General features: G+C 45.0%; 1 protein-coding gene across 1 annotated transcript in view; it reads right to left on the minus strand.

Moving 5' to 3' along the window:
• Positions 1-26,389, minus strand: part of Slc12a8 (solute carrier family 12, member 8) — a 147,066-nt gene that overhangs the window by 116,717 nt on the left and 3,960 nt on the right. Inside the window, exons 3-4 of the mRNA XM_005386546.2 lie at positions 12,003-12,149; positions 5,840-6,031 (exon numbers count right to left, since the gene is read on the minus strand). Coding sequence (XP_005386603.1) covers positions 5,840-6,031; positions 12,003-12,149 — 339 coding nt within the window. The remainder of the gene's footprint in view (positions 1-5,839; positions 6,032-12,002; positions 12,150-26,389) is intronic.

Consider the following 26,389-nt stretch of genomic DNA (forward strand, 5'->3'; position numbering starts at 1 on the left):
GAATTGAAATTATCCCATGTATATTATCAGATCATAGTGCAATGAAACTAGAAATCAATGGCAAAATAAATCATAGAAATTATGCAAACTCATGAAAATTGAAAAACACAGTGCTAAATAATCATCACTCAAAAAATCAAGGAAGAAATTAAATAGGTCCTAGAATCAAACAATAATGCCAACATAATATAGCAGAACTTATGAGACACAATGAAGGCAGTCCTAAGAAGGAAGTTTATAACTGTGAATGCCCACATCAGGAAAAGAGAGAGGGCCCAAATAAATAACTTATTGATGTAGCTCAAGTTCCTAGAAAAACAAGAATAACTCAAATCCAAAGCTGGTACTAGGAAGGAAATTATGACACTCAGAGCAAACATTAATGAAATTGAGAATAAAAAAAATACAAAGAATCAGCTGGGCGTGGTGGCGCACGTCTGTAATCCCAACACTCGGGAGGCTGAGGCAGGAGGATCATTGCAAGTTCAAAACCAGCCTGGGCTACAAAGTGAGCTCAAGCCCAGCCTGAACTGCATAGCGAGACCCTGTCTCAAAAAAAAAAAAAAAAAAAAAAAAGAATCAGTGAATTGAAGAGCTGCTTCTTTGAAAGAATAACAAAATAGACAAACCCTCAGCAAATCTTACTAAAAAAGGAAAGAAAAAACCCAAATCAATGCAATCAGAAATGAAAAAACTGAAATCACCACTGAAATCCAGAGGATATCAGCAACTACTCCAAAAAACATGTACTTCAATAAATTCATAATTCAGAACACATGGACAGATTTCTAGATACATATCAATTACCCAAAATGAACTAAGAAGATACAAAAATCTTGAATAATATAATACCAAGCAACAAAATTGAAGCAGTGATAAAAATCCTACCAACTAGGAAGAGTCCAGCTCTCGTGGATTCACAGCTGAATTCCACAAGAGCTTCAGGGCAGGTCTAATGCCAATGTTCCGCATACTCTTTAATGAAAAGGAAGCAGGACTCCCAGAGTCATTCCTGGAAGCCAGCATTGCCCTGATTCCAAAACCAGACCAGGGTCCACCCAAAAAAGAGAACTCCAGGCTGGGTGTGGTGGTGCACCCCTGTAATCCCAGCATTTGGGAGGCTGAGCCAGGAGCATCACTGTCAGTTTGAGGCCAGCCTGCACTACAAAGTGAGTTCAAGACCAGCCTGAACTGCATAGTGAAACCCTGTCTCAAAAAGAGAAGGGGCGGGGGAGAGAACACTACAGGTCAATCTCTTTAATGAATCATAAATCCTCACCAAGATATTAGCATCTGAGCAACTACTTATGAAATATAATAACCATTGTTAATTTCCTATCATCTTGTTCTGAAATTCTGTATCATTTTTATTATTTTTCTTCTTTTTTCTGTCTTGTTTTAAAATAAAAAAGAGACTAGCAAGCAGAATGCAACAAATCATAAAAAAAATCATACATCATCACCAAGTAGACTTTATCCCAAGGATGCAGGAATGGGTCAACATACACAAATCAATAAATGTAACACATTACATAAACAGAAGCAAGGATAAAAATCACATGATCATTGCCATAGATGCAGGAAAGGCCTTTGACAAAACGTAGCATCTTTTCATGATAAAAAACCTGAAGAAAATAGGTGTAGAAGAGACACATTGCAATCTGATAAAAGCCACTTCTGACAAACCTAAAGCCAACATCATATTAAATGGGGAAAAACTGAAATCTTTCCCTCTAAAATCAGAGATAAGATAAGGATATCCACTTTCACCACTCCTGTTCAGTATAATACTTAAAACATTAACCAGAGCAATCAGGCAAGATAAAGAAATAGAAGTGATAGTATAGGAGAGGACAAAGTCAAATCATCATTATTTGCACATGAATCATCCTTTACATAGAAGGCCCAAAAAATTCCACCAAAAGACTCCCAGGATTAATAACCAAATTCAATAGCAGTGCAATTTGTAATTTCTAAATTGTGGAAGCAACCCAAGTGTCCATCCACTGAAGATTGGATAAAAAAAATTGTGGTACTTTTATACAATGGAATATTACTCAGCTATAAAGAAAGATAAACTTGAGGCTTTTATAGGTAAATGGTCACAACTAGAGACCATACTCATAAGTGAAATAAATCAGACCTGCATGTGTAAGCATCATATTGTCTCACTAGTGTAAGACCTGAAAAAGTGAGTAAAACTAGGAGGTATGATAGACATTGTGAAACGAAAGGAAAATGCTCAAAAGTAAAGGGCAACTGGGGTGTGTGAAAAGAAAAGCTAAAGAAGTAGAAATTACGTAAGAATGTATATACAGGATAGCTAACATAGTTGTACTACTGTCTTCTATTGCTCTACAGAAAGGAACAGTTAATGATTACTTGTTTGATCAATATTGCATGTCTCTATTTGTTTTCCTGAGAAACCACTTTGAAGATATCAATAAGTAATACAACAACCATGGTTAATTTCCTACCACTTTGTCTGTAACTCTGTTTTGTTTGTATTGTTCTTATGCTATTTTGTAAATGGATGTCTGTCTGTTAATATGTTTTCCTTCTTTTATTTTTTAAAATAAAATATATATATGTATAAATAACCAAATTCAACAGTGTAGCAGGTTACAAAACCAACACGCAAAAATCAATAGAATTCCTATACATCAATAATGAACCCACTGAGAAAGAAATTAGGGAAATAATACCATTTACAACAGCACAAGAAAAATTACACACTTAGAAATTAACCTAACTGAGGAAATGAAACTACAGTACTGTCAAAAAGCAGATCAAGGGAACATCAGAAGATGGAAAGATATTCCCTGTTCCTGGACAGGCAGAACCCATACAGTCAAAATGGCCATACTTCCAAAACTGATATACAGGTTAAATGCAATCTCAATCAAAATCCAACAGCATTTCTCACAGAACTAGAGAAGACAATCCTAAAATTCATATGGAACCAGAAGAGACCCAGAATAGCAAAAGCAATTCAGGTAACAAGAGTAAAACAGGCTTTACAATCCTGGACTTTAAATCATTACAAAGCTGCAGTGATTAAAAAAAAAAAAAAGAAGAAAAAACAAGCATGGCACTAGCACAAAAATAGAGATGTAGCCAGTGGGTCAGAATGGAGGGTGTAGAAATAACCCTGACTCTCTGATCTTTGACAAAGGGGTTAAAAAAAAAAACATTGGAGGAAAACAGCCTCTTTAATAAGTGGTGCTGTTAAAACTGGCCATCCACAGGCAGAAGACTGACTCTAGATCCATATTTCTCACCATGTACTAAATTAAAATCAAAATGGACCTAAATGTTAAGACAGAAACACTTAATCTGCTGGAAGACAAAATAGGTAAAATTCTTAGAGACATAGGCATAAGCAAAGACTTTTTAAACAGGACCTACTAGCACAAAAAACAGCATCAAGAGTCAACAAATGGTACCAAATCAACTTAAAAATCTCCACAGCAAAGGAAACAACTAACAGAGTGAAGAGACAGCCCACAGAATGGGGAAGTATTTTTGCCAGCTATTTTTCAGACAGAGGACTAATATCTAGAGTATGTCAAGAACTAAAAAAAAAAAAAAAAAACAGACCACCCCTCCAAATAAACGACCAAGTCAAAAAGTGGGCAACTGAAATGAACAGATGCTTCTCAGAAGTACAGATGGCCCATAAATACATGAAAAAATGTTCATTATCTTTGACCATTAGAGAAATGCAAATTAAAACAACCTTAAGATTCTAACTTACTCCAGAGAGAATGGCCACCCTCAAAAGCAACCAAAATGCTGGTGAGGCTGTGGGGTCGGGGGAAGGAATCTTCTCCATTGTTGGTAGGAGTGTAGACTAATACAACCACTATGGAAATCAGTGTGGAGATTCCTCAAAAACATAAAACAATAAATTCCACTCAACTCAGCTATTCCCCTTTCAGCTATCTGCACATTACCAGCTCCACACAAGGAATGCAATCATGATGCACTACAAACATGTAGTAATAAAAAATAAATATTGAGAAAAACTGAATTAGTTATCAACAAACTTTCTACAAAGAAAAGCCCAGAACCAGATAGTTTCACTGCTAAATTCTACCAAACACTGAAAAAAAAAAATCAATCCTCTAATCCTTGACAAAATCTTCCAAAAACTAGAAAAGAATACATCCCAACCCCCTCTATGAAACCAGTATTACCATGACACCAAAATCAGACAGAGACATCCTGCAGGCTGATCTCCCCCATGAATATACACATAAAATTCCTAGCAAACCGAATTCAGCATTGTGTGTAATGACAGGGCAAGCACTTTTGAATCAGTCTCCAGACCTGGAGGACCTTCAGACACAGCAAAGCCCTGAAGATGATACTGGCCAGAGGGAGTCTAAGGTCTGAGAGCCCCTGTGGAGGCAGGACAGCAGGGCAGCTCAAGTCACAGAGGCCAGTAAGAGAAAACATCCTCCTTGTGACCATCTTTCCTTCACAATCAGCCCATCTAAGGGAAACTCAGGAATCCAGGTTCCTGTCCTCAGCTACATGCTGGTCCTCATCTGTGACATCTACTTCCGGGCCCCCGCTTGTCTGCTCAGAAAGGGAAAAGTGGGGACTTCTGTACATCCAGCTGGCAGCTGGCCTAGCATGACAACAGCAGAACAGCTAAGTGTCTGTGGGCAAACCCTTAGGGCAGCAAGGGAACCTGACCATTGGTTCTGCCTCTCACACGGGCCTCTGACCATCTCCTGCTGGACCAGGTGCATTTCAGATGTGTTTGGATTTTGAAACATTTGCATAGACCTTATGGATTCAGCATCCCAATGTGAAAATCTGAAGTCAGAAATCCTCCAAAATCAGAAACTTTTGAGTACCACTCAATACAATATTAGAAACGTTTTCGATGTTGAGCGTTTTGGATTTCAGCGTTCCATGCTAGGGATGCTCAAGCTATATTACGCTGAAAGATCTTTCTCAGATCTTTCAGGCAAGTGACTGACAATCCATCCGCCTTTCCAGCATCTATCCAGGAGGCAAACACATGCAAACACACACTTTGGGCTGTTAGAGATTCAGATATATTTGTACAAAATCCCCCGGCTGTGCTGTCTAAATATGAAAGCCACAAGACTGGTGCTTTCTTCCAGGAGACTCTCATACTCTTTAGACAAATTCCTTTTGTAAATAGTTTTTTCAACCACTCACCACCCTTCATAGGGTCATGAAAGCTTTTTCAGTCTGAGAAATGCTTACAAAGAACTGCTTCTTAATGCCTGCACTTTGTGTTCTCAGATTAAGTCACTGTCCCTGCGTGTTAGCAAAATAAGCCTTAGAATTCCTCCTGGCCTGCTGGCTTCCCAAGTGCCTTCATCCATGCTGATGAGGCGGCTCCTCATTGGTATTCTCTTCTCAGCTAGTGGGTTGAGCTCTCCACCTCCCTGTAAGGCCACCAAGCCTTCTAGTGCATCTGATGTATCTGCAAGCAACAGCTCCGTTGAGAAGGGCCTGCATCTACCGAAGTCCCTTGGCACAGGCAAAATGGCTTCTCTTCAGCACCAAAGTGCTGAGGGCCTGGGCCACATGGCTGCCACCTGGGCCGCAGCCCTGTTGTGCATGCTCCTGCTGGAAAGGCAGCAGCATGGCCCTGGTCCAACCAGGAGGCAGGCGGCAGGGGACAGGAGCTCTGGGCTCTGGACTTCGGCTTGGCTCTGCCCCTGAGTGTCCCTTGGAGCCAGGCTGCTCCTCTGTGACATGTGACACACCAAGTAAAACAAGGAAGGGGAGGATAAGATGGTGGGAGAGCACAGGCAGCCAAGCATGTATGTCCCTGTGCTGGTGGCCTCACCTGTCCAAACACATACAGCAGCCCGATGGTGCCGCCCATCTGCCCGCCGAGGACGGAGGAGATCATGGAGTAGACACCGCCGCTGCCCACGCCGCTGTGCTCGCTGATGCCGATGCCAGACAGCACGGTGACCAAGGCCACAGTGACAACGGAGGACACCAGAAGCATGCCCATGAGCACGCCTGTGTTTCCCTGCAGCAGAACAGCAAGGAGCAATCAGGTTAGGGGCAGAGGCCTGGCCAGGGCAGGGGCCTTGCTGGGATTATTCACCATCCCCACTACCTGGACCCACTGTGCTGGAACTGGGGGACAGGGCTAGGGAGCAGCTGCGCCATCCAGGAGAGACAACCAGAAAAGGACAAAAGAATTACCCTAAGAGCTAAGCCTGGGGAAGTTCTAGATGAACTGTGACTGCCCTTCAAATCCTCCAAGGACTTCAGACTACCTATGGGGTAAAGTCGAAGCTGCTTAGTACATCCACATGGCATCTTCTGATTGTTCGCTCTGTGCCCAAGCACCAAAGGATGTGCTCTCTACCTGCTGCCCTCTTACCCATGTGATCTCTTGTTTGGAATGCCTTTCCTCCTCCTCCAGGATTTGTCCCAGGAGCCCTTCCTCTGGGATCCCACAGGACCATAGCTTAGAGCTTATCACAGTACTTCTCACACCAAGCCTCTCTCCAAGTATGAGCTCTGGGAGAGCAGGATCCTCTTCCTGCCCTGTCTTAGCACAAGCTCCACATAGACTCTTAAGTGGTCACTAAGTGCATGTTCAGTGAATAAACACACTTCCCTGGAAGTGTCCACACACAGAGACACATTTCAAAGAGAAAAAGCAAGAGTCCCAGAGAAGAAATGGACACATGCACAGCACAGCCAGAAGAAGACGCAGCACTAGAGTTACCAGACTGGGGCAAGGAGTCTCCTGAAGGCAAGACTCCAGCGTGGTGGATGCTGGAAGCTTAGAGAGGGCTGCACGGCCTTCAGTGAGCTGGAGAGGCATCAGGAAGTACTGGGGCTCTGGCGCCTGTTCGTAATACAGTGATCACAGCATCGCTGCTGGACTGGGAGCAGAGCAGGAGGCTCAGAGCTAGACAGCCTTAGGTTCTTCTCCCAGTTCCCACCCCAGCATGACTGCTATCCCATTCTTAGCCATTCCTGCTGATCCACACAAATCCTCTTGGGAATATTTGCATTATAAGTCTTCTATTACCCGTGAACTTCATGTGAACCGATTTTGGTTTTCCTCCCTTGCTGCCAAGGAAGATGCTATAACACTTGCTCCACAGTAGAGCCAGGAGAAAGGGCTTCTGCCCACCTGTCCCTCAGAGGCCACTGGGGAGAAAGTTCTGGGGACAGGCTGCTCATCTGGTTCCAGAGTCACCTGCAGGTGACACGTGGTCAACTGCTGAGCTCAGGTGCAGGTGTGGGTGCAGGCCTGAAAGGAGTCGCTGTTCTCCTCCCGCTGCACCTTCTCCGTCTTGCACAACTCCTGTGCTTTCTGTATCTGATGATTTGTTTTAGGTTGCAGTATTGTGGGTGTCTTAACTGAATAATAAAACAGAATAGAAACCATCCAGTGGGGAGAGAATGAGAGAGAGGGGAAATGTATGATGCTAAGTGCTGTGACACAGTAGATGTGACCATGCAGAGTCATTGTTACCCACACATATCTTTGACAAAGGAGACCTCTGACCATGTGGTCCTGTGTGGAGATGAAGATGAGGAGAGGGCTCCCTGGGGACTCTCGAGTCTAGAAAGGGACATACATCTGCAGAGAGGTCGTGTACTGGATGCAAACTGTGTGTGGAGAGGAAGCAGACCGGAAGCCCTGCCTCAGCCCTGGCTACCAAGATGTCATCACTCTGTACTCAGCTTCTTGATCAGTAAAATAGAGGTAACAATAATAATTATCTCAAAGGTTTCCAGGAAATACTAAATTTTAGGACTAAATATGTGTAATGCACTTGGATCACTATCTGTCACATAAGTGCTTGATAGATCTTACTTGTTATATTCTTATTTTGCTACACATCTTATGCTGCTGGTGTGATTATTATTATTACTACACAGCTTATAAACAGTCCACATATTCATCTCCTCCTTAATGGCTAGATTGGAACATAAAGATATCGGAGGGCTCCCTTCTAAAATGAGCGCCAACAATAGTGTAGGAATGCGTACAGAAACCCAGCAACTGCCTGATGGCTTACACGGCTAGAGGGATGTCCAGGAGCGCTGACCATGCATGGCTCTGGTGGGGGACAGGGGCAGGAGGTGACAGGAGCCAACCAATGCGCCTGCGTGCTTGCTCTCTTCCACCATATCCCAGCCTCAGGCTCAGGGACACTGGTGCAAGTGATATCTGGGCATGTGTTACTAATTTTGCTAATTTCACACTTTTAATGAAATTATGTAGTACCATTTTCTTCCTTTGGTCAAACTTGTAAATTGTGTGTAAAAATAAAATATCACATAGCTATAATATCTTCAGTTTTTATACCAGAATTACCACTTAACCATTTTCTACATGGTAAGTATGTGCCCAAGTTATTCTCGACAGTTAATTATTTTTCTGTTTACAAAAAAAAAAGGTTGGTGTGATCTCTACTTATTTTAGCGCTATGCTATTCCCTAGAAGCTCTTATTTTTAGCATTTCACATTTGCCTTTGTTTTCATGGTCAAAAATGATTTTTCAGATGAAACTAATGTCAGAGCAGAAACCTAGAGACTCTCTTAGGGCAAAAGGATGAACTTGTGTAGGCAGCCTCAAAGACGACCCCAGTGACCCCTGCCTCGCAGTGTTCCTGCCCCGCACACCACTTTCCCTTGAGTCTGGGCTGGACATAGTTACGAATTTTTAAGTATGCAAATGTCTTTTTAGTCATTCAAAATGATCACATTAGTTGCAATTTACTTAACAGTTTTTGAAGTGCACAATTAACCATGTGCATGCTTTCACGTTAGGCTGCTTGAATTCTCTATGTAATGATTCACTTTTAATGACTAGAAGCCATCAATGCAGAAGTGACGGCATGTGACTTCTGAGATGAAGATAGTTCAAAAGATGGTGGTTTCCTCTAGGGCCTTTGCCTTTCCTGTTCTGTCTTCGATTGCTTGCCCTCATGGCAGTCTGCTGCCTTGAAATGGGATAGCCTGTGAAGAGGCTCACATGAGGACCAAGGCTGCCAACAACTACTCCTGCCATGATGGAAATGTCCGCTCCCCGGTGCTGAGCCTTCAGCCCTGGTTGACAGCTTGACTACAGTCTCAGGGGATCGGGAGCGCCTGGATCCCTCAACCACAGAAATTGTACGAGAACACACATGCATGGCTTCAAGCTGCAAAGAGTTGCAGCAACTGTCATATAGCAATAGATAACTAAGACAACTTGCACGTCCACTTTGGGAAAGGAATAGTCATTTGTAAAATAAAATAAAGTGACAGAGCTAAAAGGTTGCATCAACATGGAGGTCTATCTTCTCTCCCTCTACCTCCCCATAACCATCCCTGCTCAGGGTAGAGCCCAGGGAGCCCGGAGCAGGCTCCCGTGCCCAAGGTCAGGCAGATGGGCCCTCTCAACACAGGCTGGAGAGGTGTTGGGCAGAGGGGTGGCCCCCAAATAAGGCAAGAGCCAGGGTGGGTCTCAGAAGCCTGCCAGAAAAAGGAGCCTGGGATGGGGGTTTTGTGTTTTTGAAACTCTGGGGTCCCTATAAGATTGGAGGGTTTCTGAGAGGCATGGATCCTCAGAAAAAATACCAGAAATAAATACCAGAAAAAATACCAGGCTGTTTGCTGAACCCGATCTAAGTTTTCCATGCATGAACAAAGATATCTGTCAGACTCCCCTGAGCCACAGCTAAGGCTAAGCCCAAGCTAGGCCTGAGCCATGGAGTAGAATGAGAGCTTCAGAAGGTCGGGGTTCACCTAGGCTCTTGGGAGGGGCTGAAAACTCGGCATTCCAGCACAGGGGAGCCTTGCAGTGCTCCAGGCTGGTCACTATGTGTGTGGATGTGGCTGGGCCATGGTGACTGGGCGGGACCAGCTGCTGCTGCAGAGCTATCTTAGATGTGGCAGACACCTAGTCAGCTGACTTATGGAGGGCCCCCTCTGTCACGCAGGCAGGCCTCCCCAGAAGAGCTCAGAGAGGCCTTCCCAGAGAAGGAATTCTACCCTTGACTACAACACAGAAATCCTTTTATTTATTTATTTTTTATTCTCTTTTTTAATTAGCACACGTTTGGAGTACACAATGGTTACAGTCATCACCCAGAGCTGGTGCATAACAAATCCTAATTCTGTTTTTCGCTCCTCCTCCCAGCTCCTTGCATCTCTTGGTCCCTTCCCATTCACACAAACTTCACTTCTATTTTCTTTCTTCAATTCTTTTTTTTAAAAATCCCCCTCCCTACCCTCTTTCTCTCCTACTCCCATTGCTTGTTCACTTTCCCATTTGAGAAAGATCTCCCTACTTCCTAATATCTGTCTTTTAATTTGCTCTTTATTTACATGTTGGGCTTCTCATATGAGAGAAACCGTGTGATATTCAAATTTGTGTCTGATCTATTTCACTTAACATTATAGTAAGTCTCAAGGTGCATTCATATACCTATAAATGCCTCAAGTATACCTTTGTTATAGCAGAATAGTACTCTACTCTGTGTAAATACCACATTTTATTTGCCCATTTGTTTGTTAATTAGGCCTATAAACTCTTTCCAAGATGTAGCTATTATAAATTGTGCTGCTGTATACATGGGCATGCATATATCACTGTAATATGATGACTTTAATTCTTTCAGGAAGGTATGTAGGAGGGGAATAGGTGGGTCAAATGGAATTTCTAATTTTAGTTTTTTTGAGGAATCTCCACACTGATTTTCACAGAGGTTGTATTAGTTCACATGCCCACCATCAGTGTAGAAGGGTTCCATCCCCCACAATGCCTTGCCAGCATTAGTTACTATTTGATTTCTTGAGGACAGCCATTCTTTCTTAAGATCAAATCTCAGTGTTTTTTAATTTGCATTTCTCTAACGTACAGTAATGTCAAATAATTTTTCATGTATTTATTGGCCATCTGTACTTCTTTTGAGAAGTGTCTATTCATTTTGCTTGCCCATTTTTTATTGGGTTTTTGATTTTGCAGCATAGAAATTCTGCCTCAATTTCCAGCCCTCATGCTCAGGTGCATACCTGATGATGTACGCTTGATTTAAGCATATCTCCTATGGTGTTGGCTGTACTTCTCTACAGAATTCCAATAATAGATTGCACATCAGAAATGGCCCTCTGCCCAGCTCAACTCTCCCTGCACTTCCTCCGGGAAGCTGCCCTGGACACTTGGCCTTCACAGCATTCACAGCCTGTGCTACCCCTGAGGGGTTTCATGCAGCTCTGAGACTGCTCCTGAGGTGAATCTGCCCACTGTAGGTGGGACCAGGGCTTGCATTTCACAGCCTCATTGGCACAATTAGTACATGGCGCATAATAGGCACTCACAGTCTTGAACTCGTGACCGGTTTGCCTATTGTTCTGGGCAGCCTGCATGGTCTACTGAAGTCCCACATGTAAGAAGGCACAGCAGGAAGGGGCTGAGAGCCTTCCTCAGCACGTGCATCTTTGAGGAGACTCCAGGACCCTTTCACAAGACAAAGGAGAGGAGGCCCTTTCTTCCCTGTGCAGGGGAAGACAAACTGACCTTCAGGACCCTGAGCTGGTGGGTCTATCCTAGACAATCTGTCTGCAAGACATATGGAATCTGCACCTCTGACCAGGCACCCCCAGGCACAGTCACGCAGAGCTGGGGACTGTGACCATGTGGGTGAGGGGCGGGTACATTAGGAGGGCACCTGCTGCATTGGACCAGGAAGGCCAGGTAGGGTCACAGGCTAAGGTGCCATCCGTCTCTTCCCTCTGCCTCATCTCCAGTGAGCCCTGACTTCCTCACATCATTAGGGCCCCAGTGAGGCTCCCCTCAGCATCTGGCTGAGGGCTTCTCATTTAAAACGCGATGACAACCACTCCCTGGGCTCACTTCCTGTTTCAGGCTTCAAGAGCCTTTGTGCCCTGGCATCTGGAGCCTGGCCTATGGAATGCTGAGCATTATAACTTCCCACGCCATGGGGCCACGAGACTCCAGAGCCACAGGCTCATCACTCACCACCAGCCAGCCGGTTCTCAGGAAAAGAACAACCCCAAAAATGTTGATCATGCAGGATGTGAACACACCGTCCCAGGTCCCGAACAGCACTGGCTCCCACATGAACAGCTGGATCTTCCACCAGGGCTGGGGCTGAGCCAGCGCCCCCTGCAACAGAGCACATGGAAGTCAGTGGAGTGGCCTGGAGGAGCACCCTAAGGGGAGGAGAGGGAAGGGACAGGGGGGATAGGACACCAGCTCACCACCTTATTGTGCCAGGACAGCCGCATGTGTGTGCACATGCGTGCACACACACACACACACACACACACACACACACACACACACACACACACAGAGCCCTGACTGACTCTACAACAGGATCGGTGCTCTCTCCTAAGAGCGGGGATTGTTGTACCCAGATGTAGCCAAGAGTAGTTATTCAACAGGCTCAGTGCTGCAGGTCCCTCAGGTAGACCACTGCCCAGATGCCGTGTGTGGTCATGCGATGGTTCTTGCCAGTGAGGCCTAGCGAGAGTTTCTGGGTGTGGGACTCTGGCCCTACTCGGGCAGAGGGCAGGGCTTGGGCCAAAGCCACTCTGTCCTCAGTCCTCTGGCCAAGCGGGGAGGGCAGCTTCCTGAATACTAATCTGTGGGTGACACCTCTGGTACCTCTGGGGTCAATCCTGGGTATTAGATTCCCTCTGTTTAACATACCTGCAGTGGTTTCTATTCTCTGAACCCTGACAGGTGACCCCCGTGCCTCCTTCCCTTCCACAGCCCTAGGATTTGAAAGCATCAGTGGGCAGAGGCCAATCATTTGTTCAACAGAGTCTCTGCTCATTTTTCTGAATCAAGAATAACAAAGGCTTTTGTAAACACTCAAATGGAAACCCTTTATTAAGAAGACCAAAAACTTGTGGAAGTACTAAAATATCTTAAACACAACAGGTAGCAACTCTTTCTGTGAGCTGCTCTTGCACAGATTGAGGAATGAATCTGAATTCAGGCCTCGGTAGTGGCGTCTAACATCCTCCAATGGCCACACAGTAGGTGATGATTCTCAATGGGAGGGGCAAGTAGAGGAGAACGGCACCCCCCTGGGGGTCCCAGTGCAGTGAGTCTGAAGGTGGAGAGTAGTGCTGTCCATAAACACACTGAGAAGGCAAAGAGACCAAGAGTTCAGGGAGTGCCATACGAGCTAGAGGCACAGGGCCATGGAGCCAGCATGGCTGAGGACAAGCATACACCCATGATCTGGGACCAAAGCTGCACCAACTGCATTTGCTCAAAACAAAAGGAGAGGAGCCCAGCAAATCGTCCTTCTCTCCTCCCACTCACAGGTCAGGGAGGCAACCAGGGGGATGGTGGTTAGTAGAGGCCAGGAAAGGTACCAACTTGCAGTTAGATAGAGTCTAGGGCACAATGAGGTGACTCGTGCACAGTGATTTAATACGTATTTCCAAATAACTAGAAGGGTTCAGTTTCTCAACACAGAGAAATGGTAAATGTCTGAGGAGACAGAAGTGCTAATTATCCTGATAGGATCATTACACGCTGTATATATGTATTGAATTGTTGTACTGCTCACCATAAGGGAAGAAGGGAAAGAAAGAGGGGAGGAGGAAGGAAGGAAAGAAAGGGTCTCAAGAAATAATCAGGAGCATTGATTAAGCCACTGCCACCGGACAGAGGGGTAGGGACTCCTTGCTGTTCCTGTCTGTCCTGACTGCTGTGTTCTCAGCTCCAGGGAGAGCTTCTTTGATCTGTGTACACTGCCATTCATTTGTCTTTCACAAACCACAAAGGCGGAACCTCCTGGGAGTCCATAAATTCTACAACGGTCATCATGGCTCAGAGCAGACTGCCAACCTATGCCCATCTCAAACAAAGGGACCCACCCGGATTGCACGATTGTTTTCCAGGATCCTAACCTCACAGTTCAAGACGTGGCCCAACTTCCTGCCTTCGCAGTGTTCAGCTTCCTATCAGGGCTCCTGACAGGACCATTATCCTCAGAAGCCGTGATCACAGTGATGATCAGCCTCAAGGAGTGAAGGTTTAGAGTGCGGTCAGCCTCCTGGGTCTTTCTAGTCCTCTGGCCACTGGGGTTTAAAGCAGTGGAGTGGAACCACTCCACTGGAGTGGAGGGGGTCCCTGCTAAGAGCGAAGGAGCCACCCGGATGCCTGATGTCACATGGCTGGGGCTCCACCCTGCCGCCAAGCTTGTAAAATGTGTACTCTTTCCTGCGCTACACTTATCTAGAGGCTGTGTGTCCCTCTCTCCCCTAATTTTAAGTCTTTTGAGCTTTGAGTTTTGACTTCTAACACTCCAGGCTTAATTGTTCATGCAACTGCCTCACCCACAAAATGCCCTTTGTGATTCTTTTTGTCTTTCCACTCTGGTGTTTTTTGTTTTGTTTTGTTTTGTTTGTTTTTTGTTTTTCTTTCCAGTACCAGGAATCAAACTCACAACCTTGCACTTGCCAGGAAGGCGCTGTGCCTCTGAGCTAAATCCCCAGCCCCTGCCTTTCCACTCTGAAGGCTGTTTTGTTTACCTCCCAGCATGCAGAAAGCCTTCCGGCCCTCGACCTCCTTGTCTGCTCAGTCAGCCCTAAGGGGACTTGGCTTCTTCAGCAGGTAGACACTGGAGGAAGCACTTTGCCCTGAGCATAGAGAATAACTGGTTTGAAATAGGCTTGTTTCAGGGTGCTTTGAAGTGTGCACTTTCCTTATACCCTCGGGTGCCAAAAGAACTTAATTAAGCCTCCCTGTTCATCAGGGGCTGGGCAGGAAGTGCCAGGGTTTGACCCCACATTGCAACCCCAGTGTTCTCAGTGACAGAAAGACACCGCATGGACCCAGTGGGGGTGGGGGAAAAAGAAACAAGAGCACCGAGAAGGGGAAAGAGGATGAGGCAGAGAATCTGAAGGGTAGTTTCCTGGACCTTCCCAGAAAGTCAGGCTGCTTCCCAGGCCTCACCAACAGCACCACTTGGGTGTCACCAACCTTGTGCCGCCTTGCTGCCTACACCAGGCTATTTGACCTTGTGCCACTGCTCGGAGTTAACTTTAGGAGAGGTCAGTCTAGAGTGCTCACATGGCCGTACTGCTCAGTGACTGTCACCCAGGTGGGCTGAGGGGCGCCATGTGCCATACAAGCAGACCCGAGAGAGGCAGAATATCCCCGTCCCCACCCACATGCACTCTTTCTCTGTGATTCTCCTGCTTCTAGCCTCCACCTCCTTCCTTTATGGCCGGGGAAGGAATCCCCTGTCTCCTTAAATCCACCCCTCAACAAAGCCCATGGCATCAAAGATGCCAACCAACACAGCCTACTTCTAAGGCCTGCAGGAGGAAGAGATACAGCGACTGGGATGGGAGTTGGGAAAAATCAGGCCACTTATGGACGACCTTGCTAAGCTTTGGGGCCCAGGCCTGATCCCAGCTCTCAGTTGCTACCTTTAGAACCTAGTTGTGCTCTGATCTGAGCCCCAGGCCTCAATTCCAAAAGAGCAAGAACTGCATTCAATGTTCTGCAGAGACGCAGAGGCTGGAGGAAGGGAGGTGGCAAGAGGGCGCACATGATGCTCGGCACAGGCTTCACTGAGAAGGAGAGATTCAGGCTCAAGAGGGTGAAAAAAAACAAATCAGCCACTTGGAAGGGTCACTGTGAAGCCAGACTGGAGGCCAGAGGCCTCTCTCCCGAGGGCCCTGAGCCAGCAGGGTCAGCCCCACAGGCCCAGGGGTGCAGCGACTAGCTGACCCCAGGACCACTGTGCCTTGGTCTGTCACTGCCTGAGGTCTCCTGCCCAAGCACACAGGACAAGAAGGCAGACCCTGGCCCGCTGCACTCGGGGCCCGTGGTTGACACCTGGGCAGCCGTGGGCGTCCAGCTCTGCGGGAGCTGTCCTCCTCCTGTGAACGGAGGCTTTCCAAACAGCAGCAGGCGCTGAAAGGCACAAGATTCCATCTTGTGCCCAGCACACCAAGCTGAATAAGAGACAGGAAGATCTTGCCAGGGGCCCTGGGGGAGCTCAAGCCCAGCAGGAGCCTTTTGCTCTGCCAAGCACCTGCCAGGCCTTAATGAACATATGGAGATGTGCGATGACACCTCTTCTCTCTCTGGCAGCTGGAGGAGAAGGCAGGTGAAAAGCTCCGCTCTACCCACTCAGGTCAGAGGTAGGTCGCAGCAAGGCACAGCCTGCCCAGCCCCTGCCCTCGGAGTACACCACACACGCAGGAGCCACAGCTTGCCCTCTGAAAGTCAACTGTGTAATTGTTAGTTGTAGACATCAGAGAACACGCCCCATGCTGCTGCTAAAGGATGAGCCTGTGCACAGGCTTGGGGCCTCATTCCTTTTCCCTGGCTCTGAAAAGGCACCAGGTGCTGGACTGCAGTAACCGAGGGTTAGGCATGGGACCAGGGGTCCAGGCGAGGGGCCGTAGGCCAGACCTCCTGGAGCACCTAGGAGAATGCGCAGAGCCACGCGCTTGTGCCATGGGGCTTGTAACATTTAGATGGGATGCTAATTGGGAAAGCTTTGTGTAAGCTCAAAACACACACAATGCTAAACACGGGTGAGGAGCTCTTCGGCAAAGCTGGAAGGCAGACAAAGCAAAGAGGCCCAACTGACTGCAGTTTCTGTTGCCCCAGCCAACTTGTCCTTGGGTTAAGGAGGGGTCCTGCTCTGCCTCACTCACCCCTGACAGTTCAGGCTGAGGCAGCACACTGCACAGAAGCCCGGGCTCAGGCAGGGACATCCCTGAGTGCACTACCAGCCCCTGGCACGGACAGGCACCAGCTTCCATCCTCCCCATCAGCATGAGGTCATTTGGGCAGCTTTCTGCCACAGGTCTAGAGGGAAAGCCAGTGTTGAAGTCCTGCAGTTCCGCATGCATGACTGTTCTCACCATACCGAGCACCCCCACACACGCCAAAGCCCACAGCTCTCTCTGGGCCACAAATGGGTGACACAGAGGCACAGCCCCAACAGTGCTAGGACCCTTGAGGCCCTGACACTGTTTATGTCAGCACCGAAACCCTGAGAGTTCCACCTCCCGGGACCAACAGCAGCAACCATGCCAAGAGCAGCCACTGCATTTTTTTTGCTCTCAGCAGTACTGGAGACTGAACTCAAGGCTTTCACACCAAACCACACTCTTTTTTATTTTATTTTTATTTTGATACAAAGTCTTGCTAAGTTGCCCTGGGAGGACTTTAACGTGTGCTCCTCCTGCCTCAGCCTGAGATTATGGGTGTGCACCATGGTGCCTAAAAGCGCCCACCTCTGCCCTGAGAACTCAGGGCCCATGGACAGGTGCTCCAGACATCGATGCCAGCCAGTGAGCGATGGACTCCGGCAGCCCCATGCACAAGAGTTCCCTCTGCCCTTCCCAGCCTTCTTGGCCAACAAAGCAGAGCCCTTCCCGCAGGGCTCACCCTGCCACCAAGAGGTCCACCTACACAGGAAGGAGCAACGCAGACCCTGCTGCCCTCCCCACTAACAGCAGGCAAACAGTTAAAAATCTCACATGGGCCTGGGAGTGCAGCTCAGAGATGGAGCACTTGTCTGGCATGTGTGAGGCCTTGGGTTTAATCCCTAGTACTGTAAAAATAATTAAATTTTTTTTAAAAAATCATAAAAAGTTTATTCCCTTAGGTGCTTCAATGGATCAGGCAATATTATATCCATTTAAGGACTTTTGTATAATGAGTATTCCCTTTTGTATAGTTTAGTTTTTTGGAACCATGTTAATATTTTACATTCTCAAAACAAAATCAAATCAGTAAGAATAAGAGCTAAAAATTAAAATAAATGCAAAGAGAAACAAATTAGCCTACCTGTATTTCAAATGAATACCATAACCACACATATAGTGGAAAAGAGTAGCTAACCAGAGTACACAGAACTTTGCACACAGAACTTTTGCACACAGAACTTTGACTCAGTCTAGAGACAAAAGTAACTACAAATCAAATCCTAGGTAGAGCATCTGAGGGTTTTGTAAGGGCATGACAACAATTCTGAAATGGCTTCCTGTGAATTACAGGATTGTGCAAATAGCTAAGGAGATTTGCAGACTGGAAGTCAAGTTTTTCTCTGTTGGAGGAGGGAGTTCCAGCTAAGGAGGGAGAAAGAATAGAAGAATGTGCCCTGCAGTGAGGAGTTGGCATTAGAGGTATGAGCTATGGAAATGGCGCCTGTAGCCAACGGTGGCACAATATGATCTTCAAAATAAATAATGGTAGCAATAGAATACTTGTGGGATAGAATAAAAAACAAGAAGCCAGGTCCCCATGGCTGTAGGTAAATGAAAACATTGAATAATGAGCAAGAAGAAAATGCCTTTCCCCATAGCAGAAAACCCACCAATAGATGTGGAAGGAGTTCTGCATGGTGTTAGAAAACCACCATTTGTAGCCATTATGGTAACAGCAGATCTGAGCAAGAATCACCACCCGATGCTAAAGCTTGTGGGTGAAAGATTGATAAGGAACAGGGTATTTCCACAGTCTCAAAGTAGCCTCAACAAATTCTTTACTAAGCATACAATGAAAATCGTGTGCCTCCTGATAGGGTATCTGGGGAAGACAACATTGCTTCTACATCATTTCTGCCAGAAATACAACACCTGAATCTGATTGTAAGGGATCATGCCCCAAACCGGGGAAGACTCTACAAAATTACTGGCCTGTGTTCTTCAAAAAGTGTCAAGAGGTAAAGAAAGGGCAAGGAACTCTTCCAGATTAAAGGAAACTAAAGAAATATCACATCTACATACAGTGTAAGCTCTGGACTAGGGGAAGGGGAGGATGAGGCTATAGGATGTTAGTGGGATCATTGGCAAAATCTGCAATGAAACTGTAGATTAGGTAACAGGATTCATCACTGTTAATTTTCCTGTTCTTGGTAAAAGTACTGTGGCTAGGTGAAAGAAAATTTTTCTCCATAGAAAACATACTCTGAAATATTTATGGATAAAGAGATAGGGCACCTGCAAATTATTTCCAAATGGTTATGAAAAAAATGAGAGGGAGGTAGGGAGAGAGAAAGGGAGAGAGAATAAGAGTGTGAGAAACAGAATAAAAATGGAAAGAGACAGAATAAAAATGTATGAAAATTTTTAATATTGCAAGTTTTCTATTACAGTAAAATTTTATCAATATAAAGTTTAAAGACAAATAAGTTGCACAATATTATCATGCACTTAATGCCATTTGAACAGTACACTTAAAATGGTTAAGGTGGTAAATTTTATAATATGTGCAATTTACAATAGACTATTGAAGAATAAATAATAACATCAATAAAAGCTATTTTATAAAAATGATTCCAGAAAATTATTAGAAAAAAATAGCTCATTTCCTCTTACAACTTTAGTTGCCCAAAGTGGACAGGGATTTGCCTATCTATAGTCGACTCCACCCTGAAAATATTAGTATTTGCCTGACTCTTTGAATAGAAAGAGACTGTATAACTTTCATGAAAGTTGAAGGTGAAACTTTACATTACCATAATATATTGTCATAATTATTCTGTTTTATTTGGTTATTGTTAATCTCTTCCTGTACCTAATTTATAAATTAAACCTTTTCACAGGTTTGTACACAGAACAAAAAGCAGTGTATAGGGCTCATTACCATCTGTGGTGTTGGGTGACTATCGGGGCCTGGGGTACCCCTGGGGGCAGGGAGGGCCACCACGTCCACTCAACATGAGCTCGCTGAAAGAGCACATGGATGAATGAAGGGAATCACTTTAGGAAGTGACATCAGGCATCTCTTTGAAGACAACAAAGTAAGTATGCTCCTGCCTTCCAAATCACCATGGGAACGACAGAAAGAATGTGGGTTTTCCTTAAGCATGAAGCTATAATTATAACTAGAATGGGGAAACCAGTGCCACCATGGAATCAGACATTTGGAGGGACCCTGCAGATGGCTTGGAGGGGCAGGGAGCTGAGCTGAGTAGAAGCTGAGAAAGCTCCGAGTTCCAAGCCAGCTGGTCCTAGGAACAGACATGGCCCCGGGCCATTGCAGGGTCCGCTGTTACTTGGAAGCTTCATCACTTACATGGAAATAACCTACGTGATACACTGAGCATGAGAGATGGAGGGTTGGCAGATGAGCTGATATGACTGCCAATGCCCTACACAACTTAATAAAAAATTTTAAATGTATATTAAATCCCTGGATTGCCATTCTCCAGCTTTTTGTCCCAAACCCTCTTTATATTCTTAAAAGTTATTAAGAACCCCAAAGGGCTTTTGCTAATTCAGGTTATGCCCACCAATATTTACCATATTAGGAAATTAAAAGGAGATAGTTTATTTATTTATTTATTTTAATACAAAAATAAAGCCTGTTCTTAAGATCAGTGATATCTTCATGAATGAATAACTATTTTCCAAAAACAAAACCATTTTCTCTTTATTGACTGTCTTGGTTACTTTTCTCTTTTGTTGCTGAGACAAAATACCTGACCCCCAAAGTTAAGGAAGGAAAGGTTTATTCAGCTCACAGTTTGTGAAGGTTTCAGTCCATAGTCAGCTGGCTCCAAGGCAGAGTGGCAGGAAATACTTCAAGGTGGTAGAAGACAGCAAAAGCAGCAAGAGCAAAAAAGGAGGAGGGGAGGAGAGCAAGCCTCTTTCCCTCCCTTATATTGTATGCAGGCTACCCAACCCAGGGTGGGTATAGCACTCACACCCATAATCCTAGCATTGGACCGTGAATCAATCAAAAACTGTAGAAGCCTACCCACACAACTGCATGAGGCTTTAAGGGAATATCTAAACACAAATCATAACATTAACCTTGTTAAGTATTTTATAAATCTTCTTAGCATTGGGTCTCAGAGAAGACAGCTGGATTCTCATATCTACTTCTGCATTCAATCTGCTGCAAAATGCCGTTTGTGAAGGACATGAAAAAATCCAACTTCCCACTGTTCTCAAGTTAGAAAAGGAAGCAATAATTATCACCTCTGACCCATATGTGAAAAAAATTAGTCATTCAAAAGACAGGAGAATCACCAGAAAACACAACATTGGAAATAAGAAACAGCAGGTCAGCATATGAACCACAATCAGAGAAAACTTGAAAGAAGAATTAAAAGTGGCAAAACTGTAATGACTTAAGATTGTGGGTTTTTTTCCCACGAGCCCAATAACGTGCTTAGGTTATTCAGTTTAACACACACACACAGTCTTATTATTAATGCTATTTATTGGTTTTCAATTTTTAGAACCAACTATAATAAACATGAAAGTGCTCATCACAGTTATAAAAGAAAACATAAATGTTAACAAACCTTGACAATGTAAACATAAGAATCCAACTAACAAAAACTTGGAAATGAAGTGAGAGAAATGGAAGAAAGACTATGTGTTCACATGTCTTATTTTTCATATAAAGTAACCCAATAGTAAGTTTATAACTTGAGCAAGGAATTGTAGCATCGGTATATTGTTCAAAGTTAGGATGAGGACCTTTAGGCAATGAAAACCCAAAACTGTTTGTAGTCACTAACTCTGGTGAATGGCAGAGAGAGCAGAGGAAAAGGAAGTTTTTTATGGTATGTCATTCTGTATGAAATGTTTTCTCTTGCATATATTACTGGACACTGAACCCAGGGAGTGGTAAGCTATATCCCCTCCTCCCTTGAACTTGTGATCCTCCTGTCTCAGCCTCCTGAGTAGCTAGGATTACAGGCATGCATCATCAAGCCCAGCATCCTTTTTAATTTAAAGGAAAAATTACCACATCATTGGAAATGTTTTATAAACAAAACAGTATTTTTGCTGACTTAGCATTAATAATCCTGTTTCTAGCTGTCTTTCATGGGTGGATTCACCAAACTATATCTGATCTGAATCACATTTTAAATCCACTGAACAGATGGGATACTTAAGGGTGGTGAAGTCTTTTGTAAAACTAACCCCTCCCCCAAATTTGTGGGTCTTAAAAAAATTGTGACTTGCTTTTGCTTTGTGTTGTTCTTTATTGAAAGCTGCCTAAAATTTTTTTTAAAAATACTCAAAATTAGGGCTTTCTTTTCTTTTAAGTGAAATTCTATGAATACTGGGGTGGATGTCAGAGCAAGGACACAAATACTTCTGGCTTTCTGAGGATTGCTAAACCACTGGTGCTTTAGGTTATTACACGAGTACTCAACACCTGCAACCAGTGACCATGACCATGGATTTGGACATCGTAGAAGTTTTACTACTTTTACTGCTGTCTTCTTCTTTTTCTTTCCAGTCTTCAGGGAAGAAAACACTGACACATCAAGATAAAAACAAACACAGGAAATGCACATAGGGCCTCCGATGGCTTGGCCAAGTGCACCCCAAGGTCCATATGGAGATGGTCCCCATGGTGGTGGGAAGGGAAGAGGCTGTGGACTTTAGGAGCAAAGCTCGTGGTCACTGGGAGCACAGCACAAAGCAAAATGTGGGGGCCCAGGCCCCGCCCCCCCTTCCCAGGTCAAGATGTGATCAAAGCATGAGCTAAATACACCTTTTCTTCTTAGAAGTTCATGCTGGAATTTGGTCCTGAGCCACAGTCCAACTCTCCAGTTTGCATTATCCTATTAGGAATGCAATAGCACCCACATGCACAGGCCCTCTGAAGACTTTTCACATTGAGCTATTCTCAGCCACCATCATTACAAACACACACCTTGCGCATGGGGAGTCACGGACGGGGAGCGCTGGTCTTCCAGATGGCTCACTTCCTGCCTCATAGGCCCCGGGAGGGAGGGCCCCCGGCGCACGGGGAGCCATGCAGCTGACAGCGCTGTGGCACGCCAGCCTTCAGGCCAGCCGCCGCTACTCAATTGAGAACTATCATGACACAGAGAAACAATGACACAATTGGCCCACCATGCACCGGCTGAAGATGCCCACCTAAGCACATGTGTGAATCATTCAAACATGGAAAAACCCCTGGGAATACATGCCATACAATGGGCTACTCTTGCTCCTGCCATTGAGAACCAGAAAGGTCCAGAGTCAGCAGAGGAGCAGCTGCTAAACAAGGACTCAGAGAACATGAGAATGCAGACTAAGCCCAAGGAGTCAGAGATCCTGTGGACTGGGGTCATGAGAGCTGCTCGGAAGCTGTAAACCATGAGGACCTTGCACAATACCTGCCGAGACTCCCTGGAAGTCATTCTTCCCCTGACAGTACAGGCTGTGGTGGAGCTCCGGAGAAGTCTACAGCAGGATTCCTGCTGCCTGTGCTGACAGTTGGGGAGAGGACACTAACTGGTTGTGGGGTCCCAATGCGATGGGAGGCTGGAGAGAAAACGCTACAAAAAATGGCTTTCACCCCAGAGGGCTCACTTGATTTTTGACAACTCTTAGGCTGTAACTACTTGCTAGATCCTTCTTGCGTATCTCTCTCTTCCTGAGAAACCACTTCTAAGATACCAACATGTATTACAGCAGTCATTGATATTTTCCTACTAATCTATCCATAACTCTGTAATGTTTGTATTGTTCCTATCCTATTTCATAAATGGATACATGTTTATTATTATGTGTTTCCTACAACAACCATTGAGAATAGTTAATGATTATTCAATAGGTCACTCATGTATAGTTCTATTTATTTTCTTTTGAAGATACCTAAGTAGAGTACAACAACTACTGATAATCTCCTACCTCTTTTGTCTGTAACTCACTATTATTTGTCTATTTATTTTCCTGAGAAACTATCTTGTAGATAACAATATGTAAAACAATAACCATTGATAATTTCCTACCACTTTGTCTGTAATTTGGTAAGCCCCCCCCCCATTATTGTTATCCTTCTCTTTCTCTTTAAAATAAAAAACAAAACACACACACACACATCTTCCATGAAGCCATTAGAACTCAGGAGGAAAAAAGCAACACTGTTGGGAATTAGATTAAATTACACATGATAAATATTGAAGAGCAAAAAGAGACATTAAACTGAATTATACTGAGGTACATGTATATCCTTAAGTCTAAATTCATTTATAGTATTCTATGAAAACAGAACTGTCTAGTGTTTAAACTATTATCCTGAGGAGATAGATTTTAGTGAGGTGAAGTACACAATGAAACTCAAATGGCACACCCCATAGGAAGCCAGACCAAAGTTCCAGCACCACCTAGTGGCCCCTTATGCAAATTACAAGAATAGTGCTAGAGCAATCAGTATCTAGGATCCTTCTTGCAAATCCCTTTGGAAATATAAGGGATTAAACTCTTTCAGGGTAGGAGTGTAGCTTAGTAGTTGAGCTCTTTCTAGCATACATGAAGCACTGGGCTCAACCCCAGCACCCTCCACAAAACAAAACAAAACAAAACAAAACAAAACCAACCAAGCAAACAAAAAACCTTTTAATGGAATTGCCTGTCAGCATTGTCACTCAGTTACCCCAATAAACTAAAATTCTGCAGTCACAAATGAGATCTAGAGATCCACCTAACTCGTTTCACCTCAGCTTCAAGGTAGGATACTATTATCCAGAAAATGTCTGCATTTTACTTTTTATTAATATGCAGCGCTTTTGGTCCATGTGTTTTTTGGGGAAAGTAACGAATTGGACTATAAAACAGAAAGAGGGGAACACAAAGGAAGAAGAGGAGGAAAAGATAGTGCCCACTTGAAAGGACACCCATCCCGAAAAGGTGTCACTTCTTCTCTTCCTCAGGTTTCGGATCATGAGCCTCTTTTCTCGTGTTGTCTCCCAAATTTGGTTCTGTCCATTTATAAGAGATGGTTTCATGGTGAAGCTAACAGCTTACATTTCAACACCCTTGCACTGTGTCTCTTCAAAAGATTGTATCTAATTCTGTATTTGCAACATGTATGCTTTTCAGTAAGGAGTCCTAAAAATTGTATGCAATTCATGACTTCCAAACACTGAGCAAGTTTGGGGGCTCATGGCTCTGGAAACCCCCAGTGGGAACTGACCTCTCCCATCCAACCATGGGGGTCCCTGTATCATCTCTAAAAGGAAGAGCTAGCAAGACCATCTTCAGTTCCTCGTTCTTTTCTCCTTAGTCACATTCTTCCCCCTGCAGTGGGAATGAACCCAGGGCCTTCTCACTAAGCTATATCCTTATCCCTTTCTAATTTTTAAAATTTTGAGACAGGATCTCACTAAGTGGCTCAGTTGCCCAAGCTGGGCTCGAACTTATAATCTTCTTGCTTCGGACTCCTAGGCTGCTGGAATTACAGGTGTTTGTCAGCATGTCCAGTTAATGCGTTCTTTTCTCTACACACTAATACAATGGTATGTTATTGCCTCGCATAGGGCTGTTGGGCTCACTTTGCACACAGGGTTTCCCCCCCAATACTGGTTATGAACCCAAGACTTTGCATATTAGTTTTATAAAGATGCTAGCAGTCCTGAAAAAACACCTGGTAAAACACCCAGTAAAAATGAGTTAGTTCTTAACCATACGCTCACTAATGAGGACTCAAAAACAGAAAACCTTTTGCAATGACAAAGCCTGGAACCAAGGCTGAAAATGGTAACATAGAGCTGAACAATGGGGTCAGTGGCCGGGGCTCCAGCCCAGTCCTGCCTCGCTTTTTTTTTTTTTTCTTTCAAAATAAGTGAGGGACCTGCCACACTTTGCATATGTCTTTGGGGAAGTCACTGAGCACCTCTGGACTTGTCTCCTAATAGGCTATGCAAGGAGGGCTGGTGGGCCCGGAGATCGCTGATGACCCCTTTCTCTCCCGCCTTCTTGGTTCCATCTGCCCTCTTGCCAGTGCTACTCCTTGTTCACTGCTGTCTAAGCCACTTCCTTGTCACTGAGATACAACACCTGACAGCCACAGCTTAAAGGAGGAGAGGTTTGTTTGGCTCGTGTTTCCAGTCTGTGGTTGGCTGACTCCAAGACAGAAATGGCAAGGCAGAGGAGAATGGCGGAGAGAGCTGCTCATATCATGGCAGACAGGGAGCAGAGAGAAGGGAGAAGCCAGAGAGGGAGATGTGAGCTTCCCACCAGACCCCACTTCCCGACAGCAAGTCAGCTCCAGCGCCCTCATGAGTCAATCACACTCCAAAGGGCCTGCCTGTGAGTGCAAGAGGCCTCTGAGGGACATTCTCGACCCCAATTGTAATGACTGTTGTCCCAAACTTGACTGCACTCTCTTTCTCTTACGGTGTCCAGCTAATATAGGGAAGTTGGATCGAGAAAGAGAGGAGAGAAAGGGAAGCCCAAGAAGGGAAAGAGCAGGTGGTCAGGCAGTGCTGGGAACTGGATAGGAAGACCAGGGGCAGGGGCAGAGATGGCTGACACCTTGGGACCCCGGCTCGCACTCCTCCCTCACTCTCATACTCTGTCGCCAGGTCACTGAGGATGGGAGATGCCACACCAGGTCTTGCCCTTGACTGGCTATGCTGAATCATGTGT

The sequence above is a fragment of the Chinchilla lanigera genome, unplaced genomic scaffold (assembly GCF_000276665.1).
Source record: "Chinchilla lanigera isolate Chin_1 unplaced genomic scaffold, ChiLan1.0 scaffold00026, whole genome shotgun sequence".
Classification (NCBI taxonomy): domain Eukaryota; kingdom Metazoa; phylum Chordata; class Mammalia; order Rodentia; family Chinchillidae; genus Chinchilla; species Chinchilla lanigera.